General features: G+C 36.5%; 1 protein-coding gene across 2 annotated transcripts; it reads left to right on the top strand.

The window, feature by feature from the left end:
* Positions 1 to 301: 301 nt before the first annotated feature.
* Positions 302 to 14,467, top strand: LOC127421467 (gasdermin-E-like). 2 transcript variants are annotated; one of them, XM_051664527.1, is made up of 11 exons: positions 302 to 522; positions 4,044 to 4,080; positions 5,026 to 5,236; positions 5,536 to 5,728; positions 7,528 to 7,690; positions 7,787 to 7,907; positions 11,354 to 11,488; positions 11,684 to 11,811; positions 11,924 to 12,245; positions 12,366 to 12,439; positions 13,895 to 14,467. In XM_051664527.1, the coding sequence occupies exons 2-11, from the start codon at positions 4,075 to 4,077 to the stop codon at positions 14,126 to 14,128; spliced, it is 1,587 nt and encodes a 528-aa protein (XP_051520487.1). In that variant the 5' UTR covers positions 302 to 522; positions 4,044 to 4,074; the 3' UTR covers positions 14,129 to 14,467. The 2 variants fall into 2 exon arrangements, with proteins under 2 accessions (XP_051520487.1, XP_051520488.1); XM_051664528.1 differs by lacking the exon at positions 4,044 to 4,080 and having other exon boundaries at positions 303 to 522.
* The last annotated feature ends 464 nt before the right edge of the window (positions 14,468 to 14,931 follow it).

The raw sequence follows: 14,931 nt of genomic DNA, 5'->3' as shown, positions 1-14,931 counted from the left end.
TTAAAAAGTTTGAAAACCCCTGAACTGAATGACGAAACTGTCTACACTGCAGTATATTAAAATCGATATAATCAGTGTTAAGGTATAATCACTCGTTTAGACACGGTGAGCAGTAGAAGTCAATGACAGGGGCAAGTCTGTTCTTGTCCCACGATTATTTATGTTTCTGTTCACATGACTCCAAATTTTAGCCAGGACCCATCCATTTTTAAATCATTTAATGTCAGTTCTGTACCGCCCTCTTCCCTGACAGACCGTACAGTTACCCTGTTCACGCCGATGCCGTCACAGTACGGGGGTTTTGGGACTTTTCAGAAGTGGAGGAGGCACTTAAATTTCGGTGCAATTCTTCAGCAGTCGCATTTTCTGTCAAGAGAAGCGCTGTACGGTTTTGTCTCTCACAGAGCCGTTGTTTTATGAAATAAAGCGCCGATAAGAAAAGAGTTTCTTCACAACACATCGCGATTTCCGCTTGTTTGGCTGTTGTTCTGCAGCGCATCAGCTGAAGACTAACAACAACAGGTTTGTAGTTATAAACTATTTATAAATCACTTATACTATTCTGACGTTTGATCTCCTGATTTCATACTTGACTGAATTAATAATATATGTAATGTAGGCTAATAGTAGATAGTAAACAAAAAAATTGCTCGTGTGCATATGTCATTTAAAAAGTTGTAAAGTTTAGATCGAGGGTCTTCAACAGGAGGTCCGCAAATTATTGTTTGACCCAGTTGTTTTATTCTGCATGGACAGAGTCTGTCTGTTTTAATGTCTGTCTGTCTGTCTATCTATCTGCCTGTCTTTTTTTTTTTTTTTTTTTTTATTTTGGAGGAGGTTTGGCACAGGGATTTACAGGGGAATTTAAAAATGTCACTTAATGTCAAAAATGTTGCAGACCCCTGCTGTACATCCCTGCTGAAAAGACCAGCTAAAACCAGCTTAAGCTGGTTGGCTGGTTTTAGCTGGTCGCCATCCTAGCCAGGCTGTTCAGTTAGCAGGTTTCAGAGGGGGTTTGAACACTTTTTAGCTGGCCAGGCTGGGAGACCAGCTATGACCACCTCGACCAGCTAAGACCATCCTGACCAGCTAAGATCAGCCTGACCAGCCTGATCAGCTAAGATCAGCATGACGAGCTAAGGCCAGCTAAAACCAGCCAACCAGCTTATGCTGGTTTTAGCTGGTCTTTTCAGCAGGGCAGCATTTAATGATTATTTCAATGGCTTTGCAATGTAAACATCATGAAGTATGTACATACAATAATATGGTAGCCTACCATCCATGTTTTTATAGGCATAAAACGCAACACTCAATTTTATACAATATGTAATGGGGGTCCCGGCTCCATCTCTCTACCCACCAAGGGGTCCTTGGCCTGAAAATGGTTGAAGACCCCTGGTTTAGACTGTTTCATGGAGTTTCAAGAAAATCTAGTGGTGGAGATGAATGTTATTTATATGCTCTTACCGTGAACATCCTCTCTAGCCTTTCTGAGGAACACCATTCACACATTGCCCAGTTGCCCCATCTGGGTCATAAATTAGGAAAACATTGGAAAAATCAGGTCTCAAAAACAGTGCTCATTTACTGGTTTGGTAAAATGCAAATTTTTTTAGAACATTTCTTTAAGGATGTATGCAAATAAAGGTTAAGAGTCAGCCATTGAAAAAAAAACCCTGACTGATCATTGACTGTTATGTGGATTCAGAGTTTTGATTTTCTTTAGATTGTCTGTTCTCTTACATGCTTTTATTTCACTTGATTGGGGAATGTGATATGGAATGTGATGCCAGCAGTAAAGTATTTAAAGGGATAGTTCACCCAAAAATTCTCTCATCATTTACTCACCCTCATGCCATCCCAGACTATCTATATCTTCTGAAGTGATATTATATGTGTAGGTTAAAGCAGATCAATATTTAACCCTTGTGCATCAATAAAAAAAAGTTACTCAGAGGTCCTTAGAGGACAAAAGTGTCCATGTCAAAAAACTGCCATAATAATATTATATATTAATATTATTTTCCACTTTCAATTAGTTAATTTTTTTTAACCAATATCAGTCCTGATCATAACTACCAAATATTCATTCATTTTCAAGATTTTAACCCTTTAAATGGTAGTTTGTTTATATAATGCCACTGTTTGTTTTTTATGGGGGTGAAAAAAACACAAAAAATGAATTATTTTCCATATACTAAATGCTAAGGGGAATTTTTTTTATTTTATTTTTTTTAATTTTTTTTTGATTAACACAGTCTGGGATATGTCAATGATTAGCAACAACACTGATGTTGATGCATTATTGTTTTTTATGCAGTGTCAGATTAAAAAAAACAAAAAACACTCAGGAGTGCAAAAATGTCCGCATCAAAGAACTGCCATAAAAATATTATATATTAATATTATTTTCCACTTTCACTGACTTAGATTTTTTAACCAACATCAGTCCCAAACATAATTACCAAATATTAATTAATTTTCAGGATTTTAACCCTTTAAATGCCAGTTTGATTACATAATACCACTGTTGTTTTTTACACACACACAAATTTCTCAGTACACACATACAAAACACACTCTGACATCCATACCAACACACTCACACAATTTTACCTGCATCATTTATTCAATTTGCCTGCAGTGCTCTATAATACAGCAAACAGAAAACAGGAAAAAGCATGTATTTGCTCCATAGGCTAAACATGAAAAAAATAGCGCCACTGGTGGAAAATATTTAAAATTTTAATTTTGAAGCCAGGGCTCCAGAATGAAAGCATAAAATCATAGAATTCATGATTTTATGCTTTAATGGCACTGGGATCAATTATTGCACTTTTAATGGGTTTCAATGGGGACATTTTTGTCCTTAAGGTCCTGAGTGTCAATATTTTGTGTACACAGTGTATTATAGATGTATTATAGGAACTGATGTTGAAATATCAAAATTCCCCCAAAAATACACACCTTTGGCAAAATGTATGCCATTGGCAGTAACACAGACAAAATGATCAGAAAAAACAAAAATGAAAAAGACAAAAATATCCCGAAGGTCGCACAAGGGTTAAGTCCTTATTTACTATCAATCTCCATCTGATATCGCACCCAATCAGTAGGTGGCAGAATGTAAAAATAAAGGTAAAGTTGTAGATTTTCAGTAAAAAAAAGGACTTAAAGGGATAGTTCACCCAACAAAATATTCATTTACCCACCCTCTTGCCATCCCAGATGTGTATGACTTTCTTTCTTCTGCAGAACACAATTCATGATTTTTAGAAGAATATTTCTAAAAGTAGGTCCATGCAATGCAAGTGAATGGGTGCCAAAAGTTTGATGCTCCAAAAATCACATAGAGGAAACATAAAATAATCCATATGACTCCAGTGTTTTATCCATATCTTCAGAAGTGATATGATAGGTGTGGGTGAGAAACAGATAAATATTTAAGTGCTTTTTTGTTACTATAAATTCTTCTCCCTGCCCAGTAGGGGGCGATATGCATGAAGAATGTGAATCACCAAAAACACAAGAAGAATGTGAAAGTTATAATTGGTGAATTTCTTGTAAAAAAGGACTTAAATAGTTATCTGTTTCTCACCCACACCTATCATATTCACTTATGAAGACATTGATTTAACCACTGGAGTCATATGGATTACTTTTACGCTGATTTATGCGATTTTTGGAACTTCAAAATCTTGGCACCCATTCACTTGCATTGTATGGACCTAAAGAGCTTCTAAAAATCTTAATTTGTGTTCAATAGATGAAAGAAAGCCATTTACTCACCCTTATGGTTGCCATAAGGGTGAGTAAATGATGAGAGAATTTTCATTTTTGGGTGAACTATTCCATTAAATATTGATCTGTTTTTCACCCACACCTATGATATCGCTTCAGAAGATATGGATTTAACCACTAGAGTCGTATGGATTACTTTTAGGACCTTTTGGACCTTCAAAGTTCTGATCACCATTCACTCGCATTGTGAGGACCAACAGTGCTGAAATATTCTTTTAAAAATCTTCATTTGTGTTCTGCAGAATAAAGAAAGTCTGATACATCTTGGAAGGCATGAGAGTGAGTAAATGATGAGAGAATTTATGTTTTTGGGTGAACTATTCCTTTAAGATGAGAAACTTAACTAACACCAAAACACATCCATCATAGGAATGTTGGAAAGTTCTTAAAGTTTGTTATACCTGCTCCCACATCTGTTGTTTATCAAGAGCAGGGGCGTAGATTCTGGGGGTGAATCTTGCATTCCCCAATAATCAAAACAAGCAAGTACAACCCTTGTTGTATTATTTATGGTTTATACCATAAATAATATTTATGGTATAAACATGTTGTTCCGAACCCGCATGACTTTCTTCTGTGGAACACAAAAGGAGATGTTAGGCAGAATCTTATTCTCAGTCACCAAAAAGATGCGATTGATGTGAATAGTGGCTGAGGCTAACGCGGAGCATGTTCCGCAAAAGAAAGTCATATGAGTGTGGAACAACATGAGTTGAGAGTGAGTGATCACAGAATTTTCATTTTTGGGTGAACCATCCAGGGTCGGAAATTAAGGGGGGTTTAGGGCAAAAATGGCACAAAAAATTACATAAATGCCCACAAAATTAAAAAAGGATGGGGCAAAAAAAAAAAAAAAAAAGCCCTAATAATGAATTCTTCTGGGTTTGTTCATTAGTAACATCTGATATAGTTCTTAATATTCTATTTTAAGTTATAAGTTTAAGTTTTTAAGTAGTTATACATATTATGGCATAATATATGAGCTGATAATGATTTAATTCTTAGAGTAGGAGATAATAAATTATAAATCTTGAGAATTTCTATTAATACATTGATAAAATTGATGTATTTGACATGACAAATATGCCTTCAGAAAGGTAAAAAATGCCCCTGAAAATCAAATCCAGGGGGCAAATATTGCCCCTTAATGTAAAAGTGAATTTCTGACACTGGAACTATCCCTTTAATTCATGTGTTAATGTTGCCATGTTTGTGTATGTGCAGGGGATGTTTGAGAAAGCGACGAAAAAGCTGGTCCGGCAGATAGATCCTAATGGTGCTCTGATTGCGTCTTCCAGTCTGAATGATTCAAAAAAACTCCAGCCGCTTGCGGTGGTGCTGAAAAGCCAGAAAGTTTGGTTCTGGCAGCAAACTAAGTACATACCTACACCTTTCACTCTTCAAGACCTGCTGCTGGGGAAAGCAATAAAACCAGGTAATGATCCTGTGTGAGTGCTCATAGGCCCACCTGCTTTTCAGACCTCAATTTGCACAGCACAATTCCGATCTTGCAGGCTGGTTCATTAGTTTTTGTTGGCAAACATGACACTGGTATAAGTCTCAATATGTTCTCAGCATGTACAAGTTGATTTCGATGTGCACAAAACTGCTCCAATGGAAATGTAAGTGTTATTGTAATGTGACGGCAAGAATGTTCATGAGCTATAAAATGAATAAACTTGCTTGACTGCTTCTGTCCTTGTTAAACTGAATATCCCTCTTTGTATGTATCAGTGCGTGAGGAGACAGACCTTGTGAAATATCAGGGAACATACACAAACTCTATGAGTGGATCTTTGGAGGTGGGAGGTGGCGGTGTCACCCTAAATGCGAATGGACAGGGCACGTCTAAACTCTGCTTATCTCTCGGGACACTTCGCAAGGAGGATGTAAATATTCCACAACTTTTGAAGGACTCCAGAGGCAGGTTAGAGAAAAACACTCATGCAATATGTATATGATGTCAATCTACTTAAAGGGATAGTTCCCTCAAAAATTTAAATTCTCTTATCATTTACTCACCCTCATGCCATCCCAGATGTGTATGACTTTCTGTCTTCTACAGAACACAAATGAAGATTTTTAGGTTTCATTTTTGGGTGAACTATCCCTTTAAATTGACAAGAACTACTAACGTGGTAGAAATTTCACACTTGAGTCTGCTTTAACCTCCTGAGATCCCCGCGTGACTGCTTTGTGCATTTTCCATTACCCTTTTTGATTTGTAACTAGTAGGACCCAATAAACAAGCAAAACAATTTTACCAAAATATATAGGAATGCATTTACTAATGTTAATGAATAGAACCATATTGTACAGTGATAACAAAATAAAACAATAACAAAATTTATATTAAAATGAAACAAATTGACCCACAGATGTGTTCATGTATAAAATATTAAAAATAACTAACATGGGGGGCCTGGGTAGCTCAGCGAGTAAAGACGCTGACTACCACCTCTGGAGTCATGAGTTCAAATCCCAGGGTGCTGAGTGATTCCAGCCAGGTCTCCTAAGCAACCACATTGGCCCAGTTGCTAGGGAGAGTAGAGTCACATGGGGTAACCTCCTCATGGTCGCTATAATGTGGTTTGCTTTTGGTGGGGCACATGGTGAGTTGTGCAGATGCTGCAGAGAATAGCGTGAAGCCTCCACATACACTATGTCTCCGCGGTAACGCGCTCAACAAGCCACATGATAAGATGCGCGAATTGACGGTCTCAGATGCGGAGACAACTGAGATTCGTCCTCCGCTACCCGGATTGAGGCGAGTCACTACGCCACCACGAGGACTTCGAGCACATTGGGAAATTTGCATTCCAAATTGGGGAGAAAAAGGGTAGAAAATCAGAAATACAATTTTTTTTAAAAAGAACGTTCTTTTTTTTTTTTCAACTTTTGAGGTAACGCGGTCCTACTTTCAACATATGTGGACATTATGTTTATCAGCACGCTGACACGTGAAAATGAACAGATTTTTTAAAACCGCATATCAAACTATAGACGCTAATCTTTACAACCAAACAGGTTTCAATCAAAAAACTTAAATAGATTTCTTACCAGAGGCACTTTTGTTGGCGCTGTGCCAGTAGCACGCTTCCTGTATATCAACGTCACGCTGTTGTGTCACGTGACGCAGTGCGCCAGAAGTTTAACCCTTAAATGACAGTGTAGAGTCTTGTGAACAGTATTCAGTCGGTTTTAATTTATTTAAATTACGCATTGCGTATAGCAAAGCCAAAATACAACATGTGTTGTGGACGTGTGGACGTGGTGTCGCATGAGGTTAAAAGAACCAAACTTGGACCATTTTTAAGTGGACCAAAAAGCAAACAAAGTGAAAAGGAACCCAGTTCTCTTGAAAGTGGGCTCAGATTTGGTTCATTTCACTTTTGACCAGCTTTTAGTCCACTTTTTATTCACACTGTTGTTTTTTGGAACCCGGAGCACTACAATATTGTATTATGTGTTCTATTTTTTATTATTATTAAAAAATTATTATAAAATAGTAATATATTTCTGAGGTAATTTCTCTACTTTGGACCTAAATTTTAATCTTATCTCTTAACATTTACAGTCATGCGAATAAGCTTGCAAATTAGAAATTTGACATGAGTGGGCAGACTACTAATTACAAGGCACAAGAGATAGGCTGCATGTCTTTGTAATAATATAGTGATTTGTTCTGGTTTTGATTTGACCTGTTGGTATTGATGGCCCCTGTAGTACGATAGACACCCATCACTCCTTGATTCAGCAGTCACTGAAAAGGAAAAAGGTTTTTACCCTCCTGAAAGAGCGAATCTTTACCACCTGTGAATGTACCATCTCCTATACCGGACTGGAGAAGAGCGGCTGCCTCGCCATTTTGGGAGCACGTTGTGCAGAGGTTTGTAAGAATTGCATGCATGTTCAGGGATTAACTGAATTTACACCATTGCATGAATGAATGTCTGTTTATCTGAGGGTGTCTCTGGTCTTTCAGATATTCATGAAAGAGACCGGTAAACTACAATACGACTCTGAGATTGCTATAGAGATCCCACCAGACACTGTAATGGCTTACAGTGTCATTGAAATGAACATCAGCAGTGATGGCTACTTTGGTCAGTGATGTTTACGTGGCTTTCCAGAGCACTCAATATCCATCTGATTTTTTTTTCATTTTTTTTAAATTATATTAATTTGTTTAAACTATTTAAATGCATTATTAATTTGTGAAAAATATTCTTAATGTCACTTACATATTACTTATACAGTGTGTCCCATCTGCTTTTTTCTACCCCAAGTACGCCAAATCCACATCAATAGGTCTCAAGTACCCCTTTTAAACCGAACCAGAAATGCATTCCTACTCAAATTATGTTATATTATTTTATTATTTATTTATTATATTATTATAGATATTATTTAGCCTAATCATTATTGTTATTTATGTTACTTCAGTTAGAGAGACACTGGAGCAAATGCACACCTTAAGTTTGGAGGTGCAGTTAGGACAAAACTTTCAAAAGAAAAATATAACCACACTCTTTTACAGGTTTATTTTATTACCAACGTTTCAGCAACAAGCCTTTATCAAGGTACAATTTTCTCACAATGGAGAGCAGTATAACTAGAATCAGTCATTACACACAGGTGAAGATCAGATCCATGAAATTCTTGATTCACTCTTTCAAACTGGTGAGATTACTAAAAGGGAACTTGAGTTCTTAAAGATCAAGAACCCTATTACTCAGACTTTTTATGTCTTACCTAAAATTCATAAAAATGTCTCGATTCTCCTCCTGGCTGTCTAATAGTAGCAGGGATTGACTCATTAACATCTTCAGTATCTACTTTTGTCGACTTATGCCATCTTTTCTAAAGGACACTAACCATATGTTGTCCTTTATTGATTCAGTCAATCCTGTCCCTAATGATATTCTGCTTGTATCTTTGGATGTTCTGTCCTTGTATACAAGTATACCACATAAGGAAGGCATGACTCCTGAGTCCATGACTTATTTATTATCAAAACGTAATGTTGACCAACAAAGGGGTGTGGCCATGGTGAGTGCATTTGCACCCTCTTTTGCAAATATATTATTGATATATGGGTCTTTTTAAAGAAAATGTCATCTATTCACAGCATGTCTTTAGTGCTAACGATTTGATTTTGGAAGAGATATTTGGATGATTGCTTCTGTCTTTTTAAGGGAAGTGTTGAACACCACGACTCTTTCCACCAATACTTAAATAATTGCTCTGAATATTTGAATTTTACCATGATGTTGATCAGAACCAAATTAGTTTTCTGGATTTATGGATTGTAAAAGAAAATTGGCTTCATTCTGATCTTTTTAGGAAACCTACTGCCAGTAATACATTACTGAGAGCTGATGTTACCTTTAAAGAATAGTCTTCCATATAGTACATTTTGTCAGATAAAAAGAGGAAGATTAGGAAGATAAGAATTTGAATGGTATGAAGAAATGTTTTTATCGCAGAGGCTATAATGCCAAACAGTTACAACCTGAAGAAAACATTTTTGAAAAACAATCCCGTTTTAGACCTATTCAAGAAAAGAGAAATGCTAAAAAAAAGTTCCCATTGTGTTTACCATGAAATATATTAAATGTTCAGAGCAAATCAAGAAAATCATAAATCAACATTGGCATATTTTACAGTCGGATAAGAGAATTGGTGTTTTTCAGGACCCTCCACTTACAGTGTTCAAAAGAGGACGTAATTTAAGATACTGCTTGGTTAAGACTGACTTGATCCCTTCTCCACCTGTGAAATTACAAGGCATGTTGACACCTGTCCCAGAAGGTAACCGTCATTGTAGTGCATGTAACCAATGTAACTACACTTACCGTTGAAGGTCATTAAAACATCCTCACTCTGGGATATCTATTCCAATAAAAGGTATAATAAGCTGCAACACAAAAGCTGCGATTTACTTAATAACGTGTCCTTGCAGTAAATCATATGTGGGAAAAACAAGCAGGGAATTAAAAACACGAATTGCAGAACATCGTAGTACTATAAGATATAAAATATAAATGACCCATTAGCAGCACATTTTATAGAACGTAATCATCCAGTTGCATCATTACGTTATATAGGTATTGAGAAGGTGTCACTACCAAGAAGAGGTGGGGATTTGGATCAGCTCTTGCTGAAACGAGAAGACTTTTGGATACACAGATTAAAAACTTTGGTGCCACATGGTTTAAATGTTGATTTTGAATTGAGATTTTTTTTTTTTTTATATATAAATGAGGAAATGAAATCAATTTTGTACACATCTTGAATTGAAGGTTGGGAGTTCTCTAAAACAATTGATTGTTGTGTGTGTATAGGGCTTTTTAGAATTTATAATTCTATCATGTTTTTAAATGTGCTTAAGTAATGTCTCTTATGACATACAAATCAGCCTGGTATCTCAATTGTTTTAATTGGTTGAGACAGGCTTGTTAGCTAATTACTAAAATCCATTGTGATGCCACTGTGTGTAATGACTGATTCTATTTATACTTACTCCATTGCACTTATATAGCACCTTTTTTTAACCTTAGCAGTTCCAAAGCACTTTACATTTACATTTATGCATTTGGCAGATGCTTTTATCCAAAGCAACTTACAGTGCACTTATTACAGGGACAATCCCCCCAGAGCAACCTGGAGTTAAGTGCCTTGCTCAAGGACACAATGGTGGTGGCTGTGAACCAGCAACCTTCTGAATACCAGTTATGTGCTTTAGCCCACTTCACCACCACTCTACACTGTGCTTTACACTGTGACTCATTCACCCATTCACACACCAATGACAGCAGAGCTGCCATGCAAGGCGCTAGCCTGCCATTGGGAGCAACTTGGGGTTCAGTGTCTTGCCCAAGGACACTTCAGCATGTGGAGTCATGTGGGCCGGGAATTGAAATGCTCACCCTGCGATTAGTGGCCAACCTGCTCTACCACCTGAGCCACAGCCGCCCCACGATTGTAAGGAAATTGTACCTTGATAAAGGCTTGTTGCCGAAACGTTTGTATTAAAATACATTTGTAAGAGAGTGTACAGTTTTATTTTTCTTTTGAAATATTTAAGTTACTTCAAACAAAAAACAATCATTATTGTGAGTTTAAAAACAGACTTGCTAAGGACCACATATACTATGCTACAAGTGTCATCCACTCAAATTTATAAAGCTTGCACACATAAATTTTTTTTTCTTCTTTCCCTAAATAAGAACTGGAAAAAACTACACACACACAAGATGAATCACAATTAAAAGTTGTCATTTTAACCTATTAGTACTTTTGTAAGTATTTTAATTCATAGTTCTTCTCTTTGACTGCCCTAATATTTTTATGCGCAGTTCCCGTTTTGTTGGTTTACCAAAGCAACATTTTTCCAAGTACCCCTTGGAAACGGCTTAAGTAACCCCTGGCTAAGAATCACTGATTTTAACTACTTTTTATAATAATAATAAAAAAGTGGACATGCTGTATATGTATTTGGACTTTCTCTGTTTGAAAGTTGTTGTTTTTTGTGACTGTTGGAGTGTAGATTTGTGCGTTGAGCCTAGTGGGATTGAGGCAGATGACATTTCTCAAAATACCTTTTCTGGTTACTCTGAGGTGGATGGTCTGTGGACACCACAAGAGATCAAGGAAGGGTCCCCACTTAGTACCCTGAAGAAAGGTATGTGTTTGAGTGCATGATATTTGCAAGAGTTGAAGTTAGATTGTCCTTTTTCTCCCACTTCCCCTTTCAGTTCCCAAAACAATCTGGCTGGTTAGAAAGACCTTGTCATATTTTTCATATAGGATATGAATCCACTGATTTTTTTTGTTTTGTTTTCTGAAAGATGTATGTGTGCTTGTGGTCTCTTTGTAGCACTTGCAGATGTTCAGATGAGGTTTTGTTTACTGGCTGATCTGTCTGCTGAGTGCTGTTCCTGCTTACTCAAATTGTTCAGCCAAATTCTGTTGGATAGATGCATCCTATCAGCTTTGATGGATAAGGTGAGTGATAGCTTGAAAGCATTCCCACAAATGGACTTTGTAGCCCCACTGTTTATAAAGGAGTTTGTTCCTCCTCATAACACTTTATTTTTTATCTTTCTGTCTTTCTCAGCTCGAGGTGCTAATCAGTGGCGAAGCACCATGTTTCTTCAAGAATGAGTTGTCTGATGAACAGAGCCAGGTCATTGGTGCATTTTTAGACTTGCTGAAGTGCGAACCATTTGAAAAGGGTGGTCACACCACAACATCAATGGAATTGTCCAATCAGAATGGATCTCGGGTATCAACAGCCAAAAACAATGGTCTTCCTTTGGCATCTGAAATGTACGGATCATCACAGAATGGTTGTCACACAGCTGTATCCCATCAGAATGGAAGTTCATCAAATGCAAAAGTTCTGATTGCTATGCATATGCTGATCAGCGCCACTGAGGGTTAGTACTTAAGCTTCAAAGTCAAACAAATCTTATGTGCAAGTCTTTAGATTCTTTTCGTCTGCATCATACACCCATCACTTTTTATTTATTATTATTATTATTATTATTATTATTCAGAGCTGACAGATGCTGGACAGGACCTGCTAGGACATTTCTGCACTTCTGAAGGTCTTAAAAGTCTACAGGATTTAGTAAGTTCAACATTGTTTAATGCTAATTCAACTCTAAATAATAAAATAATAAAAGGTTTAAAGCAGAATTAAAATTCTGTCATCCTTTACACATCCTCATGTTGTTCCAAACTCAGATGAGTCACAAATAGGAGGAATTTTAAAGGATGTCCTGTTCACTGATTTCAATAGAATGGCTGTTGACAAAAAAAGTTAAGCTTAAAAAGGATCCCAAAGTATCATAAAAGTAGTCTGTACGACCCGTGAAACATATTCCCGACGACTCATGCATCAAGTTTTCTAAAGGTATATGATTTTTAAGTTATTTTACAGTGAAAATCTTGACTTCTGTCATAGCTCTCCTATGCGTGTTTTTGAGCATGCATGAGAGAAGCATGTTCACAATGGCTCACGCTTAAAAGTTGCATAAGGAAAAACAGCGCAGGTTCTTGCGGGAACAACGCAAGTTTTTGCATGAACATGTGAACAAGCTTTGCATGCACTCAGGAATGTGCTGAGGAGAACCATGGCTAAAGTCAGGATTTTCCCTGTAAATACTTCACTGTATATACACTATATGGCCAAAAGTTTGTGGACACCCCCTTCTAATTAACGAATTTGGTTACTCCATTAAATCCAGTAGAGAAAAATCTTAATGTTTCTTTATGTAATGGCTTGGGCTTTGTGTGCTTCCAAATTTGTGGCAACTGTTTGGGGATAGCCCTTTTCTGTTCCAGCATGACAATGCCCCTGTGAACAAAGTGAGGTCCATAAAGAAATGGTTTACTGTGTCTGGCGTGGAAGAAATTGACTGGCCTGCACAAAGCCCAGACCTGAACCCCACTGATCACTTTTGGGGTGAACTGGAACAGCAACTGTAAGTCAGGCCCCATCGACCAACATCAGTTCCTGACCTCACTGATAGCCTTGTGTCTGAATGAGAGCAAATCCCTGCAGCCATGTTACTACTTACAGTATAGTGGAAAGCCTTCCCAAAAGAGTGGAAGCTGTTATTACAGCAAAGGGGGAAATTGATGCCTAAGGTTTTTGAAATCAAATGTTCATCAAGCACATATGACATCCACAAACTTTTGGCCATATAGTGTAGTTTCACTGTATATTTAATAACTTAAATTTCGGTAATCTTACCAAAACCTATCGTATGCTTTCATAAAACTCAGAAGACAACGTATGAGTTGCATGGATTACTTTTATGACACTTTTGGGTAAATTTCTAAGCTTTAAAGTGTCACTATCAAACACCATTGTATTGAAATCAGCAAATGAGACATCCTTTAAAATTCGCATGGGTTTAGAGCGACACAATTTAAATTTTTGGGTGAACTATTCCTTTAATGTGGTTATTTCTTTGTTCTATGACTGGAAAAGTGTCTGAAAACAGGTATTTTCACATAGCACATGAACTTTGGTAAATGTTTGGATTGTGTACTTTTTTGTTTTTTTCTGTAAACCTAGGCAAATCTTCTGACTGCTAACTGCTTGCCGCTCTGCAAGGATACCATTCCTGTTTTCTTACAAAAGGAGGATGAATTTCACAGAGTGGTGGAACTTTTTAAATCATGCAATGTTTTGTTAAGGAAAAAGGATAACATATTGACTGCTGAAATTAGTTCTGGAGAGGGATTCCTTCCGCTGGTTTTATGTATAGCCATCCATGGCCTTGCGTCCTTAGCTAGTAAGATTTGGTGATGGCTGATGTGTCAAAATGTGTAATGTATGAAATCTTCCTTGTGTTCTCAATACTGACTGACAACACCCTAGAACTAGACAGAAATGTTAAAGATGGATTTGTACTTGCTTTGTCTTTTTTATCTTTGTTCCTTTTATATCAGTTTATCTAATAACAAATATTTCTCTAACAAAATGCATTTAATAAATGTTTATGTATAATTTATTCATAAGTCATATACACACAATACCAAGTTATTTATTTTCCCTGCTACTATACAATTATTTTATGCATGTGCGAAGATTTAAAAAATCTGAATCTTAACTTTTACCAATTCTATTTTAAAAGGATTGATGTTGTTGTTATTTACATTCGAAACTTAAAGTAGGCCTACAAGTAAAACTTTATTTTAAAGAAGAAAACCTTGGCTTTGCTCACCTGAGAGCATTTAAATTCCTTTGTTTAGTTTAGGATGGGGTACTTTATTCATCCCCCAGGGGGAAATTGAAGTTTAGATTAGATTTATGGCATTTATTCTTTCTTTATATAACATTAAGGATGCTACCGTTTATCAGGTCTCTTCGTAATACTTTTAAGAATAATATAAAGATTTTTGTGTTATTCTGTGTAATTGTAAATATTAAATCCACATTAAGTAATAAGCTTAGTCACCTTACATGGAGTATTTGTGTTATAAATGTACAAAGTTCTTTATTGAAACCATTTGACTGAAGCTATTTGGACCTGGCTTTTGTGAATTTTTCAGATATTTTACTGGAAATTAAATTTGATTTTATAATGAAATGTATATGTGTGTGTGTGT

Source organism: Myxocyprinus asiaticus, chromosome 30 (assembly GCF_019703515.2).
Source record: "Myxocyprinus asiaticus isolate MX2 ecotype Aquarium Trade chromosome 30, UBuf_Myxa_2, whole genome shotgun sequence".
Lineage (NCBI taxonomy): Eukaryota > Metazoa > Chordata > Actinopteri > Cypriniformes > Catostomidae > Myxocyprinus > Myxocyprinus asiaticus.
Note: the sequence above shows the minus strand (reverse complement) of the source record. Positions and strands in the feature narration are given on the sequence as shown.